This window comes from Diospyros lotus, unplaced genomic scaffold, assembly GCF_014633365.1.
Source record: "Diospyros lotus cultivar Yz01 unplaced genomic scaffold, ASM1463336v1 superscaf2, whole genome shotgun sequence".
Taxonomy (NCBI): Eukaryota; Viridiplantae; Streptophyta; class Magnoliopsida; order Ericales; family Ebenaceae; genus Diospyros; species Diospyros lotus.
Genome location: NW_026267105.1, coordinates 467,857 through 494,717, shown reverse-complemented (window position 1 = coordinate 494,717; position 26,861 = coordinate 467,857). Strand labels below are relative to the sequence as shown.

At 36.0% G+C, this 26,861-nt stretch overlaps 1 protein-coding gene across 2 annotated transcripts in view; it reads right to left on the bottom strand.

The window, feature by feature from the left end:
* Positions 1–22,350, bottom strand: part of LOC127793296 (proteasome subunit alpha type-2-B-like) — a 32,536-nt gene extending 10,186 nt beyond the window's left edge. The window contains exons 1-7 of one of the 2 annotated variants that reach the window (XM_052324146.1): positions 22,186–22,350; positions 10,087–10,158; positions 9,873–9,949; positions 5,788–5,852; positions 3,965–4,011; positions 3,015–3,090; positions 1,025–1,092 (exon numbers count right to left, since the gene is read on the bottom strand). In XM_052324146.1, the coding sequence (XP_052180106.1) occupies positions 1,025–1,092; positions 3,015–3,090; positions 3,965–4,011; positions 5,788–5,852; positions 9,873–9,949; positions 10,087–10,127 (374 nt within the window). In that variant the 5' untranslated portion in view covers positions 10,128–10,158; positions 22,186–22,350. Of the gene's footprint in view, positions 1–1,024; positions 1,093–3,014; positions 3,091–3,964; positions 4,012–5,787; positions 5,853–9,872; positions 9,950–10,086; positions 10,159–22,048; positions 22,104–22,185 lie in introns of those variants that run through there. The other variant, XM_052324147.1, reaches the window with a different exon arrangement.
* Positions 22,351–26,861: the final 4,511 nt, after the last annotated feature.

Below are 26,861 nucleotides of genomic sequence, written 5' to 3'. Positions count from 1 at the left end.
ATTGGGAATCACCTGAGACAGAATCCAGGTGCAAAATCTCAGATTGAACAAGAATCAACAGATCAGATTGAAGAAGCAACCAAACCACTCCAGACCAGATCAAGATCAGATTGCTCCAGACCAGATCGCGGAATTTCCAAATCGATAGACCAGATCAAGTGAATATCCAGTTCTAGGTCATATTGCAACATCTTATTACAGAAGTTCAGATCCATTACTGATCCCTCACAACAGAGCAGATAGGGTAACACAAACTGTAGGTTATGAACTCTCTCTCATGTTATGGCCCTGATACCATGTGAAGAAGAGAGAGAGAGAGAGAAAAAAAGTAGTTCTCTATTCACTGTTAGGTATATATACAGCTCTACAAAACAAACTAATTAACTCCATACAACTAAGAGAAACAGAACTATGTACAATAGTACTAAGCTGTATCCTTCAAACACTAGCAAACAGTAGACAAAATGATGCAGTATGGGAGGACGAATCAGCAAAAACAAGAGCAAAAATTCTGCAAAAACAGTGTTAAGATCAAATCTGAAACGAAGATATGAAATTAGGGTTTAAGAAAACCTCAAAAGTTGAATGAGAATAAAAATAGCTGCCTACAAAGTCTCTTAAAAGACTATTTATACTAGGTTACTAATCCTTGATCACATAGGATCTGGTCCTTGATCACAAAGAATCCATCTAACATAAGGAATCTCTCTTTTTATAAAAGTCATATGCTAGTCACATGACTACTTACTAAAACTAATAAATAAGAAAATATTTAAAATCTAATAACTTAAATACTAGCCATAATTAAACAAATAAAAACACTAATAACAAAAAACTGCTCCTGCATCACAAAATATCTTGCCAAAAGCAAAAACAATGCCACATTCAGAAGCAGAAGATAAAGTACCTTGCTTTGCAAATATAATCCAGAAAGTTAATGAATATTTTAATAGAATGGAAAAAAAACCAACATGTATTAGGCCTATAAGATGAAAGGATAAATCATGAAACCATTAATACTTACCCAGACTGAGTAAACTCCTGCATAACAGCAGCGGTTTCCCTTACAAGTTGAGTGACTGGAATTGGTTCCTACACAGTACCATCATGCCATATCATCAAGCAAGTTATTTTGGTTGTTAAAGCTGTATTGTTAAGTAAAAGGAAATTAAAAACATAGAGGCTGTTCTAAATTTCATAAGAGAACTGGTTCTCTCTCTCAATCCTTCTCTCCCTCACTCTCTGTTCTTCCAATTCCCCTTAAACCCTTCTCTAATTCTCACTAAATTGGTGGCAATTCACTGTCAGATCCTTAGATCTGACAGGGTTGGTAACAACAGTAAGGCTGCTCCATTATGAATGAAATATCACAAGTTCAAATTGTGGAAACAACCTTTTTGTTAAAAAGCAAAGGTAACACTACCTGTATAAAACAACCCTCGCAAAGTGAGAAGCCTTGTGCATTGAGAGCGCTCTCCATAGAATCTCTTTAAAACTAAAAGAAAAGTTTTATTAAACTGCTATAAGACCCAGCCCTTTTGTATAATACAGTATGTTGGGCAATAAACAGCAACATGTGAAAAATCTGAGTACAACTGAGTTGAGAATGTTAAGGTCAATGTACAGAGAGAGAGATTAGGTTATCTACAATACGATTAAAGCAAAGCCCCTATTAAAGACAAAATGCTCGAGGCACCTTTAAGATGATTTAGACATGTAAAACAAATACTAATAACTCACCTATTAGGGTAGTGGATAAAATACGTAAACTTTGTGGCAAGAGGTACAGAATGAAGAGAGAAACATTATAGAGAACTCTTAGGCAAGAACATAAGATACATTGGCCCTACAGAAGATAGTCATGGATAGAGATGATTGGCACACTAGACACTATGTAGTCGACCCCAACTAGAGCAGTTAAGGTTTGGTGGTGTTGCTATTATATGAAACCACAATAAGGTGATGTTCAAGAAGAGGAACACTTCTTAAATGGAAGAGAACTTGAAAACCTCCTAACAAATGTCTGAATATTGTATTCTAGCAACTTCAACACATACAAACATCTGAAAGACGAAGTTCACACACTGTCAGACCCATTATTACTAATCATTCTAAAACATACCACAATTAATAAAAAAAATCATGTAATAAGAAGCAAAAAGGAAAGTTCCTTTTATTTTCTTCAGCTAATAAACATTCAAATTTCGGTAGACAAAGCAGGTACATTTGACAAAAGTATGCTAGCAATGCGAGAGAAAATGAGGAAAAAGATGGCAGACATAGCCACAAAAACAACACACTTTGGGACTTCCAAATATATCCTGTAGCAAAGCTTAAGGGCATGCATAACAAAAAGAAATCGATTGCTGATTTTAGCTGTTGACAGGTGACAGTTGCTAAAATTTATTAGATACGGACAACTCATTTTTGTATTACTATGATGATGATGCTGAAGATGGTAAAAAAGATGGACTTCTACATACACATTTGTGAATGCGTCCAACAAAAACCAGTTGTCTTCATCTCATAAAACCTTTTAAAAAAATCTTTTTGTGATAATACAAAATCCTGAAAGGCAAAACTTATCAAATAAGACAAGGAAAGAAAAGTTGAACGAAAGCTCATCTAGAATTTTTCATATTTACTCAGGTCAGTTTATAGTTTCAACTTGGACCAGCATGTTCAGAAATTGCTAAACCAGGCAGCAGGTGTGGCGGTAAATAATATTGTCCTATATAACTTGTTGGAGCCAAGAAAAGTGCATGTCATTTTATATCAATTTCCTTCATAGTAGCCAAACAGGGGCAACAACCTTGAAGCTAGTGATTTCTAGAAGCAAGTGGATTTATTGAGCCAAGAGTGTGTTATGCCTAGTAAAACGCTCCTCTATCTTGGCTAAAAGGACTTCATAGAAAACAAACCCTTGGAAGGAAAGGGTGTTTAAGGCCTAAAATTCAACATATTCAGAAAGCAATAAGGCAGTAGAAATAAAACAGTAAGAAACAGAAACTCACTTTGTATAGTCGATGATATTGTTCAGCTTGCTTCCTACTCTTCCTAACTAGAACTCGAGAGTCAGGACCCATCCCACTGCATATGAAAAGAATTCAACTGGGATAAAGGCACATGCCGAGGGAGTAAATGAGATGAAAAATGCAAAGGAAAATAATTATAACATCAAATAACATGACTCAAAATGAAGGATCCAGTCACACAGGATACTCAACAAATTGCAGTTCAATTGGGGCCACCAAAAAGATTCACCACCTAGTACTGCTGAAAGATAAACATCTCAATGCTCCAAAAGCTGGGTCTAGGAGATTTAAAAACCAGTACATCATAAAGAGAAAAGCCGATCTGAAATACAGAATCACCAATCTCCCACTCACTCAATGACTTCTTTTTAGTGTTTAAGACATTAACAAGTTTCTCTTACACCCTGTTTGAAATGAATGAATTCGCAAAATTTTGTGGAATTCATTTTCAATTCTAAATTTCATGTTTGGAATGAAAAAGAAAATTGCAGGTTTCAATTCTAGGAATTCAATTCCATGGAATTGAACATAACTAAACCAAATTCCACCAAAATAGGTGGAATTTGCAAATGAATTCCACAAACATAAACAAACAAATTTTGTGGAAAATACCCACCTTTCTTTTCCCATCTCTTTCTCACTTATTATATCAAGGCTACTTTAGGAAGCAAGAGCAAATGAAACTTCAATTCTAAAAATTTATTGCAAACATAAGTTTGTGGAATTCAATTAAATTCCATATTATAAGTTCTCATACCAAACATAAGAATTCATCTGCAGATTAATTCAATATTTTAAATTCATTCATTCCAAACATAGCGTTAATGTTGCTCTTCCATAATCCAAAGTTTCTAGAAAACAATAAGGAAGGATAGACAGTATCAGGACAATGGTATCAATGGAATGAAAAAAGCATTAGATGTTTAAACCTGTATACGACTCCAATGTTGGGGGTCAATGTCTGAATCTTTTGCACCTGCAATCCAATGATCAAAGAATCATAGCTAACATCTGCCCATTTGTTTTAAACAGAAGAAAAGACAGCACTAAAACTGCAAATGCTTAAAAAAATTATTACCATAAAAGACAATACATAAAGTTACTGAAAAAACTCAATATTGAATAAATAAGGAAAGTAACTACACCTTAAAATAGAATTAAACCACAAGCTTGTTTCTTTTGTTCTTTTTTATGTGATAAATTACAGACCCTGGTCTTCTAACAAATACATCCAACAAAACATGCTGCATAATGGTGTGATAGGTTTCAATTTAATACAAAACATCATCCAGGCCATAGCTGCCAAAGGGGTGCCTAGGAGAAAGGCACACAGACATCACCACTGAGGCACAGTGCCATGCTTGAGGCACTGCCTAGGCGCACAAGGCACAAGACACATGCCTTGATATGTAAGTATTTTGTAAGCATGTTGAATAAATGTGCCCCCCATGTGCTTGAGGCTCACACTTCGCCTTGCGCTTTGACAACTATGATCCAGACAGCACTCATGCATCATTATCAGGTAGCCAATCTAACTACCTATTTTGTTCTTTTTTGATACAATAAATATTTCTATAAAGGTGTCAAGGATAAAACCTATACATAAAAACTAGGCCAACCAACACTCAAACCTAGAAAACCACAAATCTGAAACCCAAAAAAATTGGCTTATAGCAGACCAACATTATACAAAAGCCAACTATACAAAACAGCAAAACAGAACTCTTCAATCCATAGGTAACTCAACATCTCAAAAAGGTCATTGATACATCAGCCCCCAAATAAGCAAATAAAAAAAAAAGCATGGGGCATTCACCCTCTGCCCCACCCGTAATTCAAGTCTTCACTAATGGTCCTTAGAAACACCCAAGGCATCCCAAAAATGGTGAGCACAAAAGCTGTATTTCCCTCTCTAGTTCATCCATCTAACTTCTGATTGAATCCATTCAAAAAGCACGTTTCTAATAAATAGTATCCAAAAAAATACTAAATACAAGTTAAAAGGGAATGGAATTTAAGCCAGAGAATGTCACCAACAACAAACCTCAATCCTATTAGGTGGGGGTAGGATTGGCTACATGAATTATTAGTCGATTAAGATAAAGGCATTTGATATTAGATGATAAAATGCCTCAGTTGTTAGATAAAAATTAACAAGATATAACATTTCAACAAAATTGCAGCATGCGTTGGCATAGATGTTGGACCATTCAATTCAATTTTCTCAACCAATTAAGTTTCTTAAATAATTGCCTCATCTTGGAAAAATTAATCAAATAAAGGATACTTTTGGATACACTGTTTTCAGGATAGCTCCATCAAATGACATATGAGCTCAGAAGCACTATTATGGACAAACAAACTAAGAAATTTTCAAAAATCAGGACATGAACCTTGAAGAGCATGAAGAAGTACAAGAAAATTTAGGACCACTCATTTGTATACCAATAAAATTTAGATTGATAGGCAAAAGAAAAAATAGGTGCAATGAACCACAAGAACAACTGAACATCAGTGAGGACAAAAGTCGGCATCACCAAAACTCCTCACCAATTTGAAATGGGGAAGACAACAATGTACACTTGATCCAATTAGAAATTGCTAAAGCTACATATTCAGAATTCACAAATCAAGAGAAAAGAGAGTGGGGTGGTGCCAATGACCATGAAGAGGTTTATTTGCAATTAAAAGAACAAAAATGAGAAAAAAAAATATGAGCAAGCCATATCCATGGACAAAAGTGTAAACTAACCGATGTTTCATCAACTAAGATAGATGGTAGCTTTTTCTCTGTTGCAATAACAACGCCATTAGCAGCTGCAAACACCAAAAACATGTAAGACACATAAAATAAAATTAAGCACAAGAACATGAACAGCCATAGTGAAGATTCTAAGCAAGTAAGCAGCATAAATCTCAAAATTCCCTGAATGTACCATGATATGTAATTAGATTGGAGAAATAGCTATCATACATGCACACTTTCAGGTGTGTATTGGATATTGGGTAAAATCATTGGACACATACAATAGCACACAAACTATGCATAGCAGGTAAGCACACAAATTTATGTGTGAGCTTGTCATGCCCCCAAACAAGTTTAGACCCTAATTGCAGAAGAAGCCACTATAGACCCTTACCACCAGGCCAACCATCGGACATGATATAAAAATGTTTTTTTAACATCAAAAGTATTAGTTTTTTCCTTAAAGAAAAGAATAAATTTAAATTTTTTCATGATTCTCACTGCATGCAATCGTACAAATTTGTCTGTCCATAATACAGTGAAACCATTGCAACCATACAACTTCTGAAATTATTGTATATTTGTAATGGAGACAGTTGACTTCAACATGCGAACTTAATGCTTAAGACCTTAAAGATATAATTCCTTTTTGAATGGAAAATGTGATCAGTACATATTGCCAGATCCAAGATCTGACAGAGGAATTCTCAACTATTTAGAAGAGAATTAGGTGGGAGAACGAGGGGGAAATGGGAAGAGAGTTTGAGAATTGGGAAGGAAGAGTCGAGAGAGAGAGAGAGAGAGAATCATAGGAGGGAAATGAGATCACTGAAATTGTATTCCAAGATTTCAAATGAGCTGGATCAGATCTTATATACTGATCCACAGCTGGGAATTGGCGCCAAAAACGGTTACCAATTCCAAGTACAACTTGTAATGCATACATGAAGTACAACTCCTTACAACCATAACTACCCTCAATGTAATAACCTCAATCTAGGTACATGACAACTTTCCCCCCTTTAAAATATATCTTGTCCTCAAGAAATGCTAAACAAATTGGCAGAGCTACGAAATTGCTTGAGGAGGTCGGGTAGATATTCCCAAGTATTGTTATCAATGCATAAAGAAGACCACTAGACAAGTACTTGGGTTATGGGAGCTTTGTGCTTGTAAATTCCTTTTATCCAAAATCGTTGCCGATGCAACTGCTTCTACTTCTACATTGACGTGACGGGAAACACCGAGTGGACTTCTTAAGACATGGAAGACATGGAACACCGGGTGGACGTGAATTCCTTCAGGTTGTTGTAACTTGTAGGCCACCTTCCCAATCTTCTTATGAAAAGGGTATGATCAATAGTATTTTGGGTTCAGCTTAGAGATTGGTTGATGAAAAGGGGCTTTCAGGTGGGGGTGGTTGAGCCTTAAGCATACCTTTTCTCCTTCTTTGAACTCCCTCACACTCTGCTTCTTGTCTGTCATCTATTTCATCCGATTTTGGGCATGGACCAATTCATCTTTCAATGTCTGCAGTATGTGTTGTCTGTGCTGCAAGTAGGCATCCACTGTTGCCACTATAGTGGGCTCCCCGATAGATGGCAATAGGTTTGGCTTGTAGCCATATAGAGCTTCAAATGGTGTCATGTTGATAGAGTTGTGGTGGCTGGAATTGTACCACCACTAGGCTAGTGACAACTATTTATGCCATCCTTAGGCTACAAAAAACAGAAGCACCTCATATATGTTTTGAGAAACTGATTAACACTCGGATTGGCCATCCGTCAGGTGGTAGGTAGTGGACATGTGTAGTTTGGAGCCCAAAGACCATAATAAGTCTTGCCAAAATAAGCTAGTAAACATCTTGTCTTTGTCAAATACTATTGACTGAGGTACCCCATGCAACTTGACCATGTTGTCCAAAAAGAGCTTGGCCACTTTTTGGGCTATGAAGGGGTGAGATAGGCTCAAGAAGTGGCTAAATTTGGTAAATTGATCCACAACCACTAGGATGCAGTCCTTCCCTTCTGATCTGGGCAATCCCTCCATAAAGTCCATGGTAATGTTGGTCCATGCTTGTTCAGGGACGGCCAAAGGCTTAGCATGGTTACCCCATGACCATATGCTTAGCATGGTTGCCCCTTGGTCATGCATGTTGTTTGTGTTATATGACAAGCAATGCTCAATAGTCTAGAAATCTTAGTACTCTAGCAAGGTTAATGTTGATGTTTTGCTCGAGTTAGTTTGTTGGAAGCTTAGAAAAAATCAGAGGAGTCTATGATGATGATCGAATGGCAGTTAATATGCAGGACATATCTGTAATTAACTGAAAATATTAGGGGTAGTTTAGACTTTATAAGAGTCGATTATGTCCCTAGGTTGGTCCACCCTTTTAGTTTATAAATATGAAGGCAAGGGGATCTATTGTGATCATCAATCATAAATCATTTTCATTCTCTTGTTCGAGTGCAATGAAAAAGACACAGAGAGTCGTGAGAAGGATAGTTCTTGGAATCTTTTTGAGCGAACTGTACTCGAGTTGTAAGAGAGGGCGAGTGATTCATTGTACTGATTTCCTTCATTCTTAGTAGATTGTTCTCTCGGTGGAGTTGCTGGATGTAGTGCCATTTCCATGGCATGAACCAAGGTAAAATCGGCATGCAAGATTTGTGGTTTGTTCTTCTTTTCTATTTCAAATTCTGGCTTTCTTTTAATTTTTGTTTTGTGTATGCATTGTGATTGATTCGGTGAGTATTTGAGTGAGTTATTGGGTACAAACTGTGTTTCGGTTTTAACAGTTACATTTCATGATCCATGTTGTTATTGATTACACACACTAAAACAGATTTCTAGAGTATTGAGCTTTGCCTCATTTCATCCAACTTGCAATACACCAATCAGACAAGGGAGGGGAAATTTTTGGACTATCTTAGTTGGTACCAGCCTTGAAGTTAACATTTTGAAGATACAGCCACAAACCCTACTTGTGGGTACCTATCTTAGTGCTATAGCTATCATATATCACAATATTATTAACTATTGTGAAAAATCTTGACTACAATGTTAGAACATTGTTAATTGTCCCATAATCCCATACCAGCTCCCACCCAAAAATGGGGACAATTCATCAAAACTGAAACAACTTCTAAACATTCTGTAGGCTTGTACCAATTATTGTATACAGAGAGAAATTTAACCAACTAATTTAGCTACATGCATATGGACTTGGATTTGAGTTACTTGTTCAAATGATTTCATAAGACCCAATGGCCAAACCTTACTAGAAGTTTGTAAGAACAAACCATGATAACAAAGTAGAGTACAAGAACAACAAAAAGTCTTGTCGGAGAAGTTCACAGTATATGTTCATCATGTATGCATTTTATCCTGTTGGGTCCCCCCCCAGCCCAAAAAGATATTGTACGTGTCTTCTTTAACTATTTGTCAAATTAAAGGTGCCAAATTCACCAGAAAATGAAGGAGATGGGAGGATTGGGCTCCTTTTGCAATTTCTATTAGTCAATTCTAGCCAACAAGATGACTTCACCTATCCAACTAAACAAGTTCCTCCATCCAACTGAACAAGTTCCTCCACAGAATAACAAAAAAGAGATCTAGGGAGCTGAAGTGGTGTTCACTTCAACTAATGGATGACATTCCATGAGTATTTCACTGACTGCCACCTCATCAAATTTGCACCACTTTACTCTCTGTGCCACTTTATCGTCTAAACAAACTGAGATTATTTTTAGGGTTTTGTGAAAATAAATCTAAACAAGGAGGCACATTGTTGAAGAGAATGTAACATTGAAATAGTGTTAGCTTGTTGTTTACCGTTTTGCTTCCTATTTTATGCTGCTGTTATGTTATTAATTGTATAAGGCGGTAATGCCTTACTGTCGGTTAAGCTGCATATATAAGCAGCTCTTGTTTAGTTGTTGGTTCATTCATTTTCAATAAAGATCCCAGTGCACGAGCTTTCTTTCTTTTCTCTGTTTCTTAGATTCTTAAGCTCTAGGTTTTCCAACTTACACACATCAACCATGCATAGACATTATATTTGGGGGGGGGAGGAATGGGTCTGATATTACCTTTAATCCCCAAAGATGTTTGGCCAGATCCAACGGCTGTTAAGGCATGTTCAATTTGGACAAGCTTCCCAGAAGGACTGTTCCATATCATATCGTTCAAAAGCAAAAAGACTATTCTGATTAGGGAATACACTCGTATATACGAAAGCAATTGCAAGTCTTATAGTGAAAAAATAGGGCATTCCAATACAAATTGAAACATTTGAGTCCATACCTGAATGTAGTTAGAGAGAATGAGTACTGGCTATCTCCCATGGTCTATTGGACGAACCCAACGGATAGAAACCTGAAAAACAAAATCGCATCCTTATAATCACAATAGCAATGTACATGTAGAGACACAAAAACAGAGATTCAGGAGAATATATATATATATATATATATATATAGAGAGAGAGAGAGAGAGAGAGGCTATAGGCAGCAGGAGTGAAGAGAGTGATGTTTTGAGTTTTTGGTCTGGGGGTTTTATTTCAGTATCAACAAGGGAAGCAGGGAACTTTGATCGGGGAGGTTTTCTTTCGGAAAAAGAAAGGGTTAATTACTTGGCTGCCCTCAACTATCACTTAATATCACTTTCACCCTCCCACTACAATGAATTTAGTATATTGTGATAAAAAAATTGTGATGAATTAAATTTTGTCACGAAAAGTATCTTTTTTGCGACAAAATTGTGACAAAATCGAATTTTCTCAATCAAAATTCAAAAGAGTGAGTAAAGTTGTAACAAACAATATTTTGTCATAATATAGAGAGGTAGAAAATTTATAGTGACAAAATAATTTTTGTTACAAAATTTTGTCAAATCAAGTTGGCACCAAATTTTTGGCGCCAATTCAACTCACATAATATAACAAAATAATTGTCACTAAAAATTTTCTCACAGTATTTAATCATATAAGATGTAATTACAAAATTTTTTAGTCACAATAAGTAATAATTTTTATAACAAAAATAGTTTGTCACAACATAGTATTATAAAAAAAAATATGACAAAAATATGTATGTCACAAGAAATTCAGTTTTTTGTGACAAAAATAATTTTATTGAATTTATTTTTTTTCATAAAAATATGTCATATTAGGCATAAAAAAATAATAATTTAGTGGCAAAAAAATTTCAAAATATTTTGTCATAATAAAAAGGACTAGTGACAAAAATATTTTATCATGATATTTTATCATAAAATATTTACCTCCAATATTAATTAGATATCCCAACAAACATATTAATAAACTATAAAAGAAAAGTAAAAAATTAAAATAATAAAATAATATTTAACTTTTGGCTAATTTAATTTTCCTTAAAAATTTCCTTCCATCCTTTTCCTCTTTAAAAATTGTATTCCACATTTGCTATTTCATTTGACACAAATATTAAATTTCTTATTTAAAAATAAAACCTAAACAAATTGACTTTTGTTATAATATTTTTTCATAAAATATTGGATCCAAATTTTTGGTGCCAATATTAATTAGATATCTTGAAAATTAATAAAATAATATTTAACTTTTGACAAATTATAATTTTCATTAAAAATTTCCCCCTATCCTTTCCCTCCTTAAAAAATTTTATTCTGCCTTTACTTTTTTAATTTCACCCAAAAAGTTAAGTTTCTTATTTAACAATAAAAAATTAGGAAATTTGACTTTTGTTTAATATTAGGATATTTTTTCATAAAATATTGGAGCCAAATTTTTTGTGCTAATATTAATTAGAAATATTGAAAAATAATAAAATAATATTTAACTTTTGATAATTTTTAATTTTCATTAAAAATATTATTTTTACAAATTTTAATAAAATAATATTTTTAATTTTTATCAAAAATATTGTAACAAAACTAATTGTGATGGATTAAATTTTGTCACGAAAAAGTATCATTTTTGTGACAAAATATAATTTTCTCATGCAAAATTCAAAAAGCGAGGAAAGTTGTGACAAAAAATATTTTGTCATAATATAAGGAGATAGATAATTTATAATAACAAAATAATTTTTGTTACAAAATTTTGTCACATCAACTTGACGGCAAATTTTATGAGCCAATTCAACTTCCGTAACGCGACAAAATAATTTTGTCATAATATTTAATCATATAAGATGTAATTACAAAATTTTTTAATCACAATAAGAAATAATTTTTATTGCAAGAATATTTTGTCACGTACACATTGAACAACTCTAGATTTAGACTAAAAGACTTGTTCCTGCAATTAGTTATTGTCTTATAGTACAACATCTTGATAAGAAAAGATAACTTCAAGTACTTCTTACAACCAGGATAAAGTTCACATTCAACATCATTCAATAGTCTAGTAAATTTCTCAAGTTCTCTTTTAGACATGCATGTGCCATGGGTATTGGAAATTTCCTCTATATTAGCTTCCATAAGGTTTCCTTTATGCATGTCATTCAACATTCTTTGAACATCATTATCTTGATCATGAACTTGATCATCAAAATCACCTCCATGATATCAATCACCACATTGATTAACATTATCTAATTGAAAAGGCTCACCATGATGTATCCATTGAGTATAGTTTTCAAGCATCTCATAAAGAAAAATATCTTGTTTGATTTCTGTTAAACCTTTCAAGATACAATTGTCACAATTTTGGCATGCGCATCGGATTCTACCAATGGAGTCAACATGATCTTGTCACGACCCTAGGATTTAGCTAGGGTCTAGGAAGGAATTGGGAAGGATTCGGGAGGGAAACGACGAAGAATTGGAGGGAGATATAGGGCAGAAATCAAGAGAAATGAGAGAAAATTAGGAAGAATGAGAGGGAGAAAGTAAGGAGGGAAAATATGAATTCACTATAATATTTCAGCATACATTTCTCTACATACTAGGACCTATTTATAGACTGTTCAACTAGAAGTAGAGTCTACGAACAACACTCATATGCACTACAACAGAACTAATAGCATTTCCTAACCAACAATGTAACCAATTACAACTTTGCCCCTATAATATCCTAAGGGTCGTGACAATTCCCCCTCCTTGAAAGGTTTCTTGTCCCCAAGAAACTTATTACAATCGAGCCGGTGTTTCTTCATCCAATGCCTCTCTTCACCAATTGGTTTCTTCTTCGTCTTTTCTTGTTCTTCTCTCGTATTTCTCTTTGCTATTGCCTTCTCTTTTCCTCTTTCTCAACAATAACAGTATTATGACTTGTTGCAACACCAATCTCAGCCATTGACTTCTTTCTTATTGCCATTAAAAATGGTTCTAAATGAGCTTTCAGTCCTGCAACCCTATCTTATCCAATCATAAAGATAATTTCAAACCTCTCTACATGCAAAAATCTATACAATACTTCCAATTCTTCTAGCTACAATGTCACCTTTGTCTTGTCTTGTGTGCCCATGCCAATGACATTTGTATGAGATGCAAGTTGCCCCGTACAATCCTCTCTTCTTCCACCTCCTCTTCTTCCTATACTTCTTCCTCCAAATCACCCCAACGTTTGGTCTTATTAACTGATTCTTCCTCATAGTTGGGCTAGTCTTGTCGCATAACCCCAAAAACATCACCATCGAGAGGAATACCATATTCATCAGCAAGAGGTTTGCCCCAACCTCCTACTTGTTGATTGCTGAAGTATACCCTAGGCACACTTTCAGCAAGTATTTCCTCATGTAGAACCTCAGTCTCTTCTTCAACAACTGCCTTTTCTTTCTTGTCATTCAAAATTGCCTTATTCAGTTCAGGTTTTCCTCATTCTTTGCAGCTACTATTCCCGTTGTTATGACCTTGTCAATCTCATACTCCGCCTCAGCTGAATGTACATCATCTTCCTTTTCCACTACTACTTTATCAGCTTCCTGCACTATCTGATTAGCAGTCTTAAAAGTTCCATTAATAACATAGGTTCTGGTCTTTTCTCCAAACCGGTTACACAAGTCGATCACAAACTGTGGCCAGCTCAATTCCACCCTCCCATGGCTCCAATTCTTAAACCAAGCATCTATAATGCCATCTAAATAAGCTGCAACCATGTTCACTTTCTCCCTTTCAGCTACTCGGTATTGGTAGAACACCCTCTCACACCTCATAATCCACCATTTAGGTCTATCTCTTGCAAACGTCGGAATCGCTATCTCAGGTGCTAGGGATGTGGGAGGGCTTCCTCCAACTCTTCTGACCACATCTCCCTCCTCTGCCTCCAACCTCTCCCCTACTTCCATAGCATCATTAGGCCCCTGCCAAGATCTGCTCAAGGCGACATGCAACTGCTGGCTGATTTGCTGGCTTAATCCAACAATTTCCTCCTGGAGTCCACCAAAGGCTCGATCCAAATGGGTCGCACACTCCGATCGGTAGCAACTTGCCTCCACTTGGAGCTACTTGACACAAATTACCAAATTGTCTGTCTTGGTTTCCAATCGTTTCATTCCCATCCCCTCTGCTATGGTCGATTACCAAGTTGTCCAATCAGATTCACCTCACCGAAGTGGCAGCCACCACAGCGCACCTAAACCAGAAACTCAACGCTTGAAATCTGAGTCCTCTCCCTGGATTACCTGAATAGCTTGGCCTTGCTTGCTGCCAAAACTCACCACACCAACTAGCCACCTGCCTCTAATTTCCGATCAAAATAAATTGCTTGGTGATAGACCTAGCCCTCGCCTTCAATTAGGAACCTCATACGATTGGGACAAGAGAGTTCGGAAGTCACGGAGCTGCTCCGTTGCAGTCCTTTGAGGAATCAACTTGAATAGCACATCTCGAGTTACTTGCTGCAATCATTTCTTGTATTCTCCATCCAATTCCGAGCCTCAATTATCAGTCAAGAGTCACCTGATCACCGCCTCCAATAATCGCCTAATCCAGCGACTCGGAATTCACCAAGATTTGATTTGCCTTCCTCGAATCTAAGTCCCACGGCCTGAGTTTGCAAAAACCACTACACATGCAATGTTAGACCTGGAAAGATACAATTGAAATCGCCAGTCTATTTCACCTTCAAAATTGCAACAGCCACATACTGATCGGCTCTACTTCAATTCGCCCCAGCCTACGTCCCTTCTTACCCAATCATCGACCAAAGCTCCGTAATCACCGGAATTCTTTATCTCTGTCTTGGCTCAAAATCGCGCAACTTCGCTTCAAAGGAACCAATCCGATCTGATATGCAATCCTTGAGTTTATCCCCACTTCCATATTGCAGTTAGGATCAAGATTAGGTGCATTAGATTCCTCTCCGAGGAATGTCGCCCCCAAAATTCAAGTCGGATCGAATTATGAAATCTGCTCTGCCTACTATCAGCTCCAAATTTGCCTCCGATAATCGCCTATGTCCGCAGTTAGCGATGATCAGAATGCTTAGGGATTTGCTTCCAACACTCGCCTTCCTTCTCGCTATTTACTCACGAACAGAGCCGAGAATCGCAATAGATAAACACCCTCTGGGCTTGCTTGCTCACTACAAATTCAACGATTGTCCCTAGCCGCTTCTCCTTCTCCACAACCAAGGTCACCTTCATCACCTAGGCCACATGCACGCCTTCCTTGATCGAACAATACTTCTTGGATTTCTCAAGTCGGAAGCCAATCCTTCGTCGGAATCACTGGACTGAATTCGCTTGAATTCTGTCCGCTCTACCTAAACATCCACGTTCTATAATTGATCGACTCAGTTGTTTGATCAATTCTACCACCATTTCTAGGAACGCCTATTGCACTCTGTCAGTGTCGTAATCTATCATCTTCAAATTTCCTAACTCAAATTACACCCAAGTAATCTATCACCTTCAAATTTCCGAACTCAAATTACAGCCAATGAATCGATCGGAATTCACCTGAAATTTGGAATCATCTTGGTTCTGTTCGGACTCAGATCAAACGTTGCATGCGTTATTTCGACTAACAGCAGAGGAATGGCCTCCTCTTGCTATGACTCAATTGATCCTGTGTTGACACTTGATCACCTCTGTTGTGGCTTCCTAAGCATTGGAAATTGCCTGGCTTGTCAAAATGTGCTTCCAGTGACCAATTTACAGTGATCGAACTACCAGTTTCCTCGGAATCTTAGTCAAGAATCGTCGGCTCTGATACCAAATGTCACGACCCTAAGATTTAGCTAGGGTCTAGGAAGGAATTGGGAAGGATTTGGGAGGGAAACAGAGAAGAATTTGAGGGAGATATAGGGCAGAAATCAAGAGAAATGAGCGAGAATTAGGAAGAATGAGAGGGAGAAAGTAAGAAGGGAAAATATGAATTCACTATAATATTTCAGCATACATTTCTCTACATACTAGAGCCTATTTATAGGCTGTTCAACTAGAAGTAAAGTCTACGAACAGCACCCATGTGCACTACAACAGAACTAATAGCATTTCCTAACCAACAATGTAACCAATTACAACTTTGCCCATATAATACCCTAAGGGTCATGACAGATCTTTTGCAACATCTAAGAAATCTCGAACCCCTTGAATGTATGCAGGGTAGAATTTATTCTTGAGTTTTTGTCACGACCCCACGGAACCCCAAAGATATATTAGTAATACATGTCATATGCTTTATTTATTAGTTACATTAGTTGCATTTTCTATTGTTGTTGTTAGCATCTTCAATTGTAAGCCTATAAATAGGCTTGAGTAGTTAGAGGAAGTTAGCTTAATGAATTATTTGAATTCTCTCATTTTCTCTCTCTCGTCTCTCTCTTCTTCTTCAATTATGTCCATTCTGTTATTTCCCTCCCTTTCTACCCTATCTTCCTTTAATTCTTACCAAATTCCTTCCTAGACCCTAGGTAAATCTTAGAGTCGTAACATTTGATATCAGAGCCGACGATTCTCGGTTGTGATCTGGAAGTTTAGCCATTAACGAAGGCGATTCCATGCGGCAAATTCCGCAGGTTGATTTTTGGAATTTGAAGACTATTGCGATCGGAAGCAAAGCCTTCAACAATCGAGATCACTTATTAGAGGCAATTTTCGCAAGTGGCAATTTAAGAGATCTTGTCCATAAGCAAATTCCACAAGTGGTATCAACAGAGCTCGGCGACTCGTAGAAGCAAGTTCCAAAGCAGACTCAAGAGATTTCCGAATACTCGAGAGATTTCCGAACAATTGGATTTCAATTGTCGAAATTGATAGCGATGAGTGTCGGCTCGGATATGAAGGAGAAGTAGGCGGATTGGCTCGGCTAGGATTCTAGTGATTTTGTTCGGAATTGAGGATGAGCAAGCCAAACGATTCAAGGAGCAACGAATTTCGAAGAATTGAAGGGGAGCATTGAGCTAATCAAGATTGAGGAGAATTCCAATCAAAGGTTGGTGATTGGGTAAGTGGACGCAGGCTTGGGACGACTACAAGCGATTACCATAAGAATCCAAGCGAGCTAGAATCCGCAACGAATATGATACAGAACAGGAGGATCGTGATCTACATGCGCGACCATCAACAATTGCTTCCAATGACGAACTTAGATCAGGTAGGAAGAAGAGTTGCGCAGTGGAAGTAGCTTTAGAAGCGAGACATTGGACGATGATTGGGGGGCTACTCCACTGGAGTTATTGGATTCACGTGAATTCTAATGATCATTGGACGGTGATTGGGTGGAGAAGAAGGCGCTGGTTGGGGCGATCATGGAACTTGCTTGACTGTGGGTCGATAGCGATCAGTTGTAAGCAAGTCCGATCATCAGTAATTCAATTGCAGATTAGAGGAATTGAATTCGTGAGACTAGGAAGCATAACCTTGAGCGAGGCGAGAAGGAAGGTGCGGCCGCTGCGTGTGACTTCGGTTGTTGTTCCAAAGCAATTGGATCTTGGTCACTGCATGTGACCGAGCTATGAAGGAAGGTGCGGTCAGAAACGATCCACAAGGGAATTCTGAGCAGCTAGATCAAGGTGATTCTCCCAGGCAACTACTGTGAGATGATTATTGGAGGCCGTTCAGCAATAGCTGAACTTTGGAGGTTGTTCCTGAATCAAAGATTCAGGAAGATTGTACAGAACGATTGATGGAAGATTGATTTCCGAGGCTATTGATCATTCTAAAAAACAAAAAAAGAGGAACTATCGTCCTTAAAAGTAGCTAAGGCGGAGGTTTCTGGTATACTTGGAAGCTCACATGGTCACTCAAGCATGACAAATAGAGATGGAATTAGTGTTGTTGGAAACCCTGGATTTTGTAGTAGCAATAATGGAGTTGGTGGTTCTACCCCTAGCATTCTGCCAACTGCTGCAGCGATGGGTAACCGTAGTGTTGTTCCAGGACTTGGAGTATCTCCAATTCTAGGAAATTCTAGTCCTCGAATAACCAGTTCAATGGGAAATATGGTAGGTGGGGAAAGCATCGGGAGGAGCACGAGTTCTGATGGAGGATTATCTATGCTTAGTCTTGCTTCTCGCCTAAACCTAGCTGCCAACAGTGGCTCTGGAAATTTAAGTGTTCAAGGCCCTAACAAACTAATCAGTGGTGTACTTCAACAAGCTTCTCTGCAGCTAACCAGCCATCCCAGTTCTGCTGGAGGCTCTCAAGGACAATTGGGTTCACTTTGTAAACAAGGCCTTGGAGTCAGTCCCATTGTTCAGCAAAACCAAGAGTTCAACATCCAGAATGAAGATTTTCCGGCTTTACCAAGATTAAAAGGTGGCAATGCTGATTATGCCATGGACTTGTACCAAAAAGAACATGATGTGAATCAGGTTGCTAAAGCTTGACAAGATCTATTGAGCATTCATGGAGGCCCAATAACAAGATTTGGGGTTGATAGATTGAATGAGTAACTGATTGACAAGATTTTCAAGATTACAAGATTTGGGGTTAATAGATTGAATGAGTAACTGATTGACAAGATTACAAGATTTGGGGTTGATAGATTGAATGATTGAGAAGATTTGCAAGATTGCAAGATTTGGGGTTGATTGATTAATCGTTGATTGATTGACAAGATTTGGGATTAATTGATTGGTTGGTTGATTGATTAACAAGATTTGCAAGATTTGGGGATGATTGATTGATTGAGAAGATTTGGGGTTGATTGATTGATAAGATCCAAGCGCATAAAAGGGAATGGTTGAATATTTGACCACTTCCCTTATTTCCTACTTTGTTTTTAAATCTTTTCTATTTTAGATAATTCTTGTTTCTTTATTAACAGATTATGTTATTTCCTTCTTGTAATCAATTCCTACTATGCCCAAGATTTGATTTATTTCCTTCTAGTTTAGGATTTATGTTCGGTTATATAAGCCCATGTAACCCAAGAGGAATTTAGTTTTTGGACAATATTATTAGTGAGAGTTTTTCTCTTTGGTTCTTCAACGAACTACTTTGAACTTATCAAGATTTCATCTTGTGGCGTTCATCATTGACTTATCACTCACAACTCTTCTCGTCTATCTTGAGTGTGGCATCATCCCTACCTTCTTATACCTTTGGTTCTTATCTCTTTATAGATAACGGGTCAAGGTCCTTTGTTTTCTTTATTACGAATCTGTTTTAGAACGATCCTTGGCAAAGGAACCATTTTTGATCGTCGGGTCTCACCTTCCTTCGTGGGGTTCACATCAGAACAGCTTCATGATAATAGTATGTCTATGATGCAATCTCAGCATTTCTCTATGGGGAGATCTGCTACATTCAACTCAAGAGGAATTGAGGAAACTAGGGAAAGTGTTGTGCAATCGTGGGAGAAAAGTTGCGCTAACTTCAAGCAAAAGCTGGATCGAATGGACGAATTGCTGGTTCGATTTGCTAGGATGTATCGGGTCAGTATTCCGACTGAAATGGAGGTTAATCAAACTGAGTTTGTGGATGATCGAGGTGACCCGTTTGGAGAAAAGTTAGTGACTGAAGCGATTGATGAATTTCACAAACTTAAACAAGTTAGATCGGTGATGGAGTATCAGGATAAGTTTGAAGAATTAAGGTCTTTGATGTTGACCTTGCAACCTACCTTAACAGAAAGATACTTTGTCTCCAATTTTATTAAAGGTCTGAAGGACTAATCGAGATCATTGGTTAAGATGATAATGCCTGTAACTGTGAAACAAGCAGCTGAGAAAGCAAGGGATCAAGAATGCGCCTTGGAAGCCATATTTAGAAAGAATGAGCTGCAGCCTAACAGATCTACTGAGAGCAGCCAACAAATTGAAGGAGCCTCTATCTATGGTTGCAAATCAAGTCGAACACAAATATGAGGAAAACTTGGAGTTGGACCAGCCAATTGTAACAAAAAAATCCAGCAAGGAGGAAAGAACGAGCAATGATGTCAGTGGAAATCACAGTTTATATGTGCAGAAAGTAAGAGATACTCCAATGAAAGAGACCCCTACTGAAGATGAGGAAGGAACAGATGCTGGGAAGACGATGGAGGAATTTGTTGTCGAGGAAAATGAGACTCTTGCTATTGTGCTTGTTCAAATTTTTGTTGGAGAGCAACTGCATCAATTCTAGTTTTGGCTTGCAGAACAGTTTGAATCCCTCTCTACTATTGGTGATGAGATGGTGGAAGGTATGATAGGTCAACTGGAATTAATTCTGATAGCTACAGAGAAGGGGTGGATGGCCAAACTAGGTGTTGCAACAAATCCTAGTACTATTGTTTTTGGAGAAAAAAACGTGGAAAGACAAAAGAAAAGGAGAATACAAGATAAGCACAAGAAAAGGCGAAGAAGAAACTAGATTGTTAAGGCTGAGATCGGCTGAGGAATAGGGTCGACAACTGTCAATTCTTGGGGACAAGAATTGTTTGAAAGGGTGGGGATTGTCACAACCCCAAAGAACCCCAAGAATATATTAGTAATACATGTCATGTGTTTTCCTTATTAGTTGCATTAGTTGCATTTTCTGTTGTTATTGTTAGCATCTTCAATTGTAAGCCTATAAATAGGCTTGAGTAGTTAGAGGAAGTTAGCTTAATGAATGATTTGGATTCTCTCATTTTCTCTCTCTCCCGTCTTTCTCTCTTCTTCCTCAATTCTGTCCGTTCTATTCTTTCCCTCCCTTTTTGCCCCCATCTTCCTTTAATTCTTACCAAATTCCTTTCTAGACCCTAGGCAAATCCTAGGGTCATAACAGTTTTATCTAACTTCTATCCATCAAGTTATCCTAATATTAAAGAACAAAAAAAAAAAAAAGAAATGAAAACTAAGCAATTCAATAACTCATAAAAAAATTACAGCAAATTAATTAAAGGTCAGTAAATTATATATTGGTTTAGTTAATCACTATCTTCTCATTTCGAACCCCTTGAATGTATGCAGAGCAGAATTTGTTTAACAGTCATAATCTCTTTACAAACAACACAAACTACAAGATGTAGTTACGATTTGCCCTCTTATTTACAACAAACAATAAAAAACATCTTTATGACAATCAACTAATGCCTTATGTTAATAGCCCATTTGAGTGTGAAGTCATTTTATATTTTCTATTTTCTATTTTCATTCACTTACTGAAAAAATAAACAGAAAAATTCCTTTACTACATTGATGAATAAAATTTTCATTTTAAAAAAGTAAAAATATCAAAATATATTTTTCTACTGATATTTTATTTCCAGTCTTCATCCATCTAATTTTAGTCACCAACTAGCTACACTCTATTCATCAACTTAAACCGTCTTTTATTAATAGCCATTATTTGCCTAATTTACATGATGGCATTGTTAAATAAATAAATAAAAGTAAAACAGAAAGTAATTAGATATGTGAAGGAGAAAAGTTGCTAGGTGAATAATTAAAAATAATTACTTACAGTAAATATAAGTGAAGTGGAGAAAACCAAAATTCCCCCAAGTTCAAACATATTTAGTACTAAAATAAACCAACAATAATCCTTGTTCAAGCATTTGCAGTTGTAAATACAAACCAATCACCAATTGTTCAAGCATTCTGGGTTACAGTCCAGCCATTTTGGGAAATTCTAGAATTCACAGTTGCAAGCGCCACTGTTTCTATGAAAACGCTCGTGTTTTGAGTTTCAACACCAATCATTCTCCTACCAACATCACACAAAAGGAAAGAGGAAAAAACAACCAAAAAAACCATACATAAGCCCTCAAACTTCTAAAGAGAGGGCTTGCACGAGCAATGAAGGCTCCAGAAAACGAAGAGGAACACTGCCAGTCGCCGCCGGCCACCGCAGCCGGCCGTTTCCGGCGATCAGAGGCAAGCACCCGACACCCTTACCCCCATCGACCAACATACCCAAAAACCAACAAAATCCAACGGTCGGATCTCTGTAGATATATGTTTAAACTTCCGGCCAAACACCCAAATCCCGCACGTATATATATCATGGATATATACTGAAAAAAATGTGCTGATGAAACTGAAAGACTTACCTGTAGATCGAGGTCACTTTCACAGTGAAAACGTGGTTGGATCGACGAGCGGACGATTGGATTTTGCAAAATCGGTGATTTAGAAAGGTTTTTTTGAGAGAAAATTGAGAGCGAGCGGGGGAACTTTCGGCTGGGGCCGTCCACCCCATCCTATTTATAGCCGACCCGATTGGCACGGGTCGGCCTTCCCTCTTGGTAGCGGATCCGACTCGGTCCGCCGCCTTCTCTCTTTTTTTTAATATAGATATATGTATAAATATCTCTAATTATTATTATATGTTTTTATACCGTTCTGGCTGGAGAGTCTTTCTTCATTGAGTTATTAAATAGCATAACATAAGAATAATAATAATGAAAGCAATAATAAAAATATACAAAATTTATAGTGGTTCACTCTCAATCTGAAAGTTACATCCATTTATGCCGTTGCAATTCTTCTTCACTATAACCAAATTAAAAATTATAAGAGAATATTGTCCTATATATTGGTAAAATTATGGCAACAAAAATACACGTGTGAAAAAATTTAAAATTGTCCTTGTAAAATTACATATAAAATTTCACCAAAGGGCTTTGTCTCCTACATCCCCAGGTCAACCTTAACAAGTCAATTTGCGTATCGACTCTGGATAAGAGTAATATGTGCCAATGTAATAATTAAGCTCCACACACTAACAACATACGTGAATAAACTATTAGTTGGGCATCTAACGAATGTGACTCAAATAACAAATCACATAGATAAAAGAGTTAATGATCTATTATTGGCTCTGATTATATTACTGGTCATTCGATCAGAAGTAATACAGTTATCTTATATGTTAGTGTCAGAGATTTGTCATTACACAAAAACGCTTGTATATCACGATTAAAATGTTCTCTGTGTGACATCTGTATAATAATATATATGGAGGCATGTGATTGTTAGTGGAATTCAAAGAATGCAATATTTTCGGGAAAGGCAATTCTTCCAGAAGAGTTATTCTGAAAGGATCTCACAACAACTTTCTTATGATTAACTGTTCGAAATGTATTTTGTAAGACATTTATCATCTTGATCAAGCATAGTCAAGTAGTAAAATCAATTCAACAACTTATAAGAATTATTATTATCACCGACTTTTGAGCCATCTCGTGATTCTAATAATTAGAATCGATCATTACATTTTCCCAACTGTGAATCATCAGAATCGATGATTCATATATTTAAAAATAAGTATCATCTAATAACTGATTTTTTGTAATTTTAAAATTAATTTTTTGATCGTCAGAACTTACTTTTTGAAAAAACGTTATATGATGATTAATTTATTTGATTGTAGATTCAACTATTTCATATTATTTACTTGCCTCCATTATATCAATTGATGATATCAATAATCAATAATTATATGCTTTGAGTGAGTTTAAGGTAAGTTAATTATATTTTTTTCTTATTTTACATAATCATAATATGTATTCCATTAATTTTCATATATATAACTATTGTTGTAGTCTTTTTGTAACATCTTGAAATTTTGAAAATAAATAATAATTATTAATTATGACGTTTTAGAATGATTGATGATTTATGGAATATTTGTGAAATGAAAAAATTTAAAGGAAGACATTAAGGGTGTGTTTGATTACAAAATACGGAAAAGAAAAATATTTTCCAATTCCATGAAAAACAATTCCCATATCTTCTCTAGTTGCATTTTTTTTATGGAAAGTGAGTCAAAATATGCTTCAATGAGTTGTACCATACAAATTTTTCATGAAAAATGTTAAGCAATCAAATATGCAAGCATGGCAAATTTTTCATTGATATGACATTTTTCATGGAAAACAATTCCAATCAAACCCACCCTAAGGGTGCATTTGATATGAGTGGAAAATGGGAGTGAAATTCATTTTTCATTCAAATTTTAGGAAATTCTCTCAAACAGTTTTTTTTTTTTTTTTTTTTTATGAAATTTGAATTCCATCTTAATTCAAAAAATAAAAATTTTCCTTAAAATCAAGGAATTAGAATTTTTAAAAGGTGGGGTGAGAATTGGAATTCCATCAAATTGAAATTTCGCCCTATTTTTCACCCTCAATCAAATACACCCTAAATTTATTATATTTTTAAATAGAAAAGTGATCGGAAATTTGTAGAATTTTTAGGATTTAGATCATTATTAAATGTTTAAGCTAAATAAAATATTATAAATATTAATACGTTTATATATAAAATAATAAATAATTAAATAAAGAAAGCGATAGCAATTTGGAAAGGGATGACCGTGCCTAATTGTGTGGATATGTATATAATGAGATAATATATAATATTTTTAAGTTGATATATTAGGTTGTATTAAGTTAGCAATAGTGTGTGGTGGAGGCGGCTCCCACGTGCTGCCATCTGAAGTCCTGTATATCTAAACATAATATAGAGAGGAAATTGGAAGCAGCAGCGTGTGGGACGCAAGGGGCGGACTTATCCTCCCATTAATTTTACTTTTGGATTGAAGCTTAGCCGAGAAATTAAGGGGAATTAAAGTAGAAAAAGAAGACGCGCTCAAGGAAAAAAAGTGAGAGAAATTCAAGCACCTTGAGAGAATTTTGAGAGTTATTTGGTATTTAAAATAGTTAGGTAAGTGAAATAAATTATTAGAAATTTTGTATGTGTAAATTATAATCTTTACACAACTAAATTATGTATTTTTTGCAGCTAGACTTGGTTAATTTGGAGGCAGTGGCAGCCAGAAATTTTAAGCAGGTGGGCAAAAATTAAACCCTAAACTCTAAATTTTATCTAAAATTAAATAATATAATAAAATTAAAATAATATAATATTAAAAAATATATATCAATGAATTATACAATCGACATATTTTCATATTTTAATAATGTCGTATAATAATATTATTATCAATTTTATTAAATATTTATTTTTGAATATATACAATTAAATTGTTGTTCAATCATTAATTTCCAATTTGATTATGCAGCCAAGTCTTTATAAGCTTCATGATAGGTTGCCGTTCAATTATTGATCTCTAATTCAATTACATAGCTGAGTCTCGACAAACTTCATGACATAAAATATATTTTTGTTGCCACAGTTTCAAATATGTAATTGATAAATTTGTAATAAAAAATGAAAAAAATTAATCCCTCTAATTAAAAATAGTTAAAGAAACAGTCAAAAGAGATTAACATACACAAAATAAAAGTGGGTCAAATTTTCATATATCTTATTTTTAATTTTCGACTAATACTGAAAAAAGTACTGGCAGTCGCCACCAGCTACCATAACCGGTGATTTTCAGCGATTAGAGGCAACCACTTAACACCCTTATTCTCATCAACTAACATATCCAAAAATCAATAAAATCTAACGGTCAAATTTCATAGATCTAAGCTTAAACTTTTGGGCAAACCCAATGTGCGTAAACGCATTGGCAATTGCCACCAACCAAAGTGGATGGTGGTTTTCTACAATTAGAGACAATTACTGAACACCCTTATCCTCATTGCCCAATATGCCCAAAATCCATAATTTTTTGAAAATTCAAGATAGGAATTTAGAAAAAAAATATTAAATTATTATATATAATATATATATTTTTAAATCCAGATGGGCAACTACCCACCCTTGGCTGTATGTGGCTCCGCCACTGTTTGGAGGTGTCATCTTATTATTTTCTATAAAACATATTATTCCAAAGCGGGAAGGCAGAAAAGACAAGAATCGGCCAGTTAAAGGCATGTTCCAACTCTTCTCTTCGTGCTCCTTTATCCCTACACAGGTCCCCACCATTTTACATATTTTACTTCCTCCTGTACTGATTCGATTTCACACATTAACTATATAAATATGCATGGTAACCACTTTCTAATATGTGAGCTATTTGTTGAGTCTGTGAACGGTAGGTTTAAACTAAATATGTGACTCCGTGATATTTATTCTTGTTCGTCACGAGGCTTTGTATCGCCCTAGTTCTTTGAAAATGATGTCGAATCGATGTGAGGCTAAGTTCTTAGAGAATCGAGGAGACTCGGTGTGGTTGTGGCAATACTAGTGTGTCCCCACATGGTTGTCTTATAGGGCTGTGACAGTCAACTGACCAGCCTCTGTCTAATCTTCAATATTATCAAACATGCTAGACCAGTCAATAATGTGAGTAACAACGGGCGATATTCCTAATCTTGAAAGTGAGGTGGTACAAATACCTATCCATATGAGGGATCCATAACTGTAAGATAGAAGCATGTCAAACATCAACGTGTTGACTTGTGAATATGGGGCTAAGTCTTATGCCATATATGTGTTGGGAACATACAAATATGGGTTCGATAACATGATTTTCATAACGCAGAACATGTGGGTTTTTGCCCTTGAACTATCTGAATAAATGTTCTCATAACAACTATGTAAAGACCCTTGCATATATATGGTGGTGTGAGTTGCATATGATCATACATGATATTGTATATATGTTTATCAAGTGAGGTTTATGATAGATATTTGTTCCATCGGCCTCTGAACAGGGGCACTACTATTGTTGTGCCAGTGATGTCCAGGCAGGATAGGCATGTGTTGTTATGCCAAAGAATGTGACACATGATTAATGAGTATTATGGGTTATGATATTACATATGGTATTGTTGCATATTGACAGGTGTGAGCCTAAGGGCTATTTGTATTT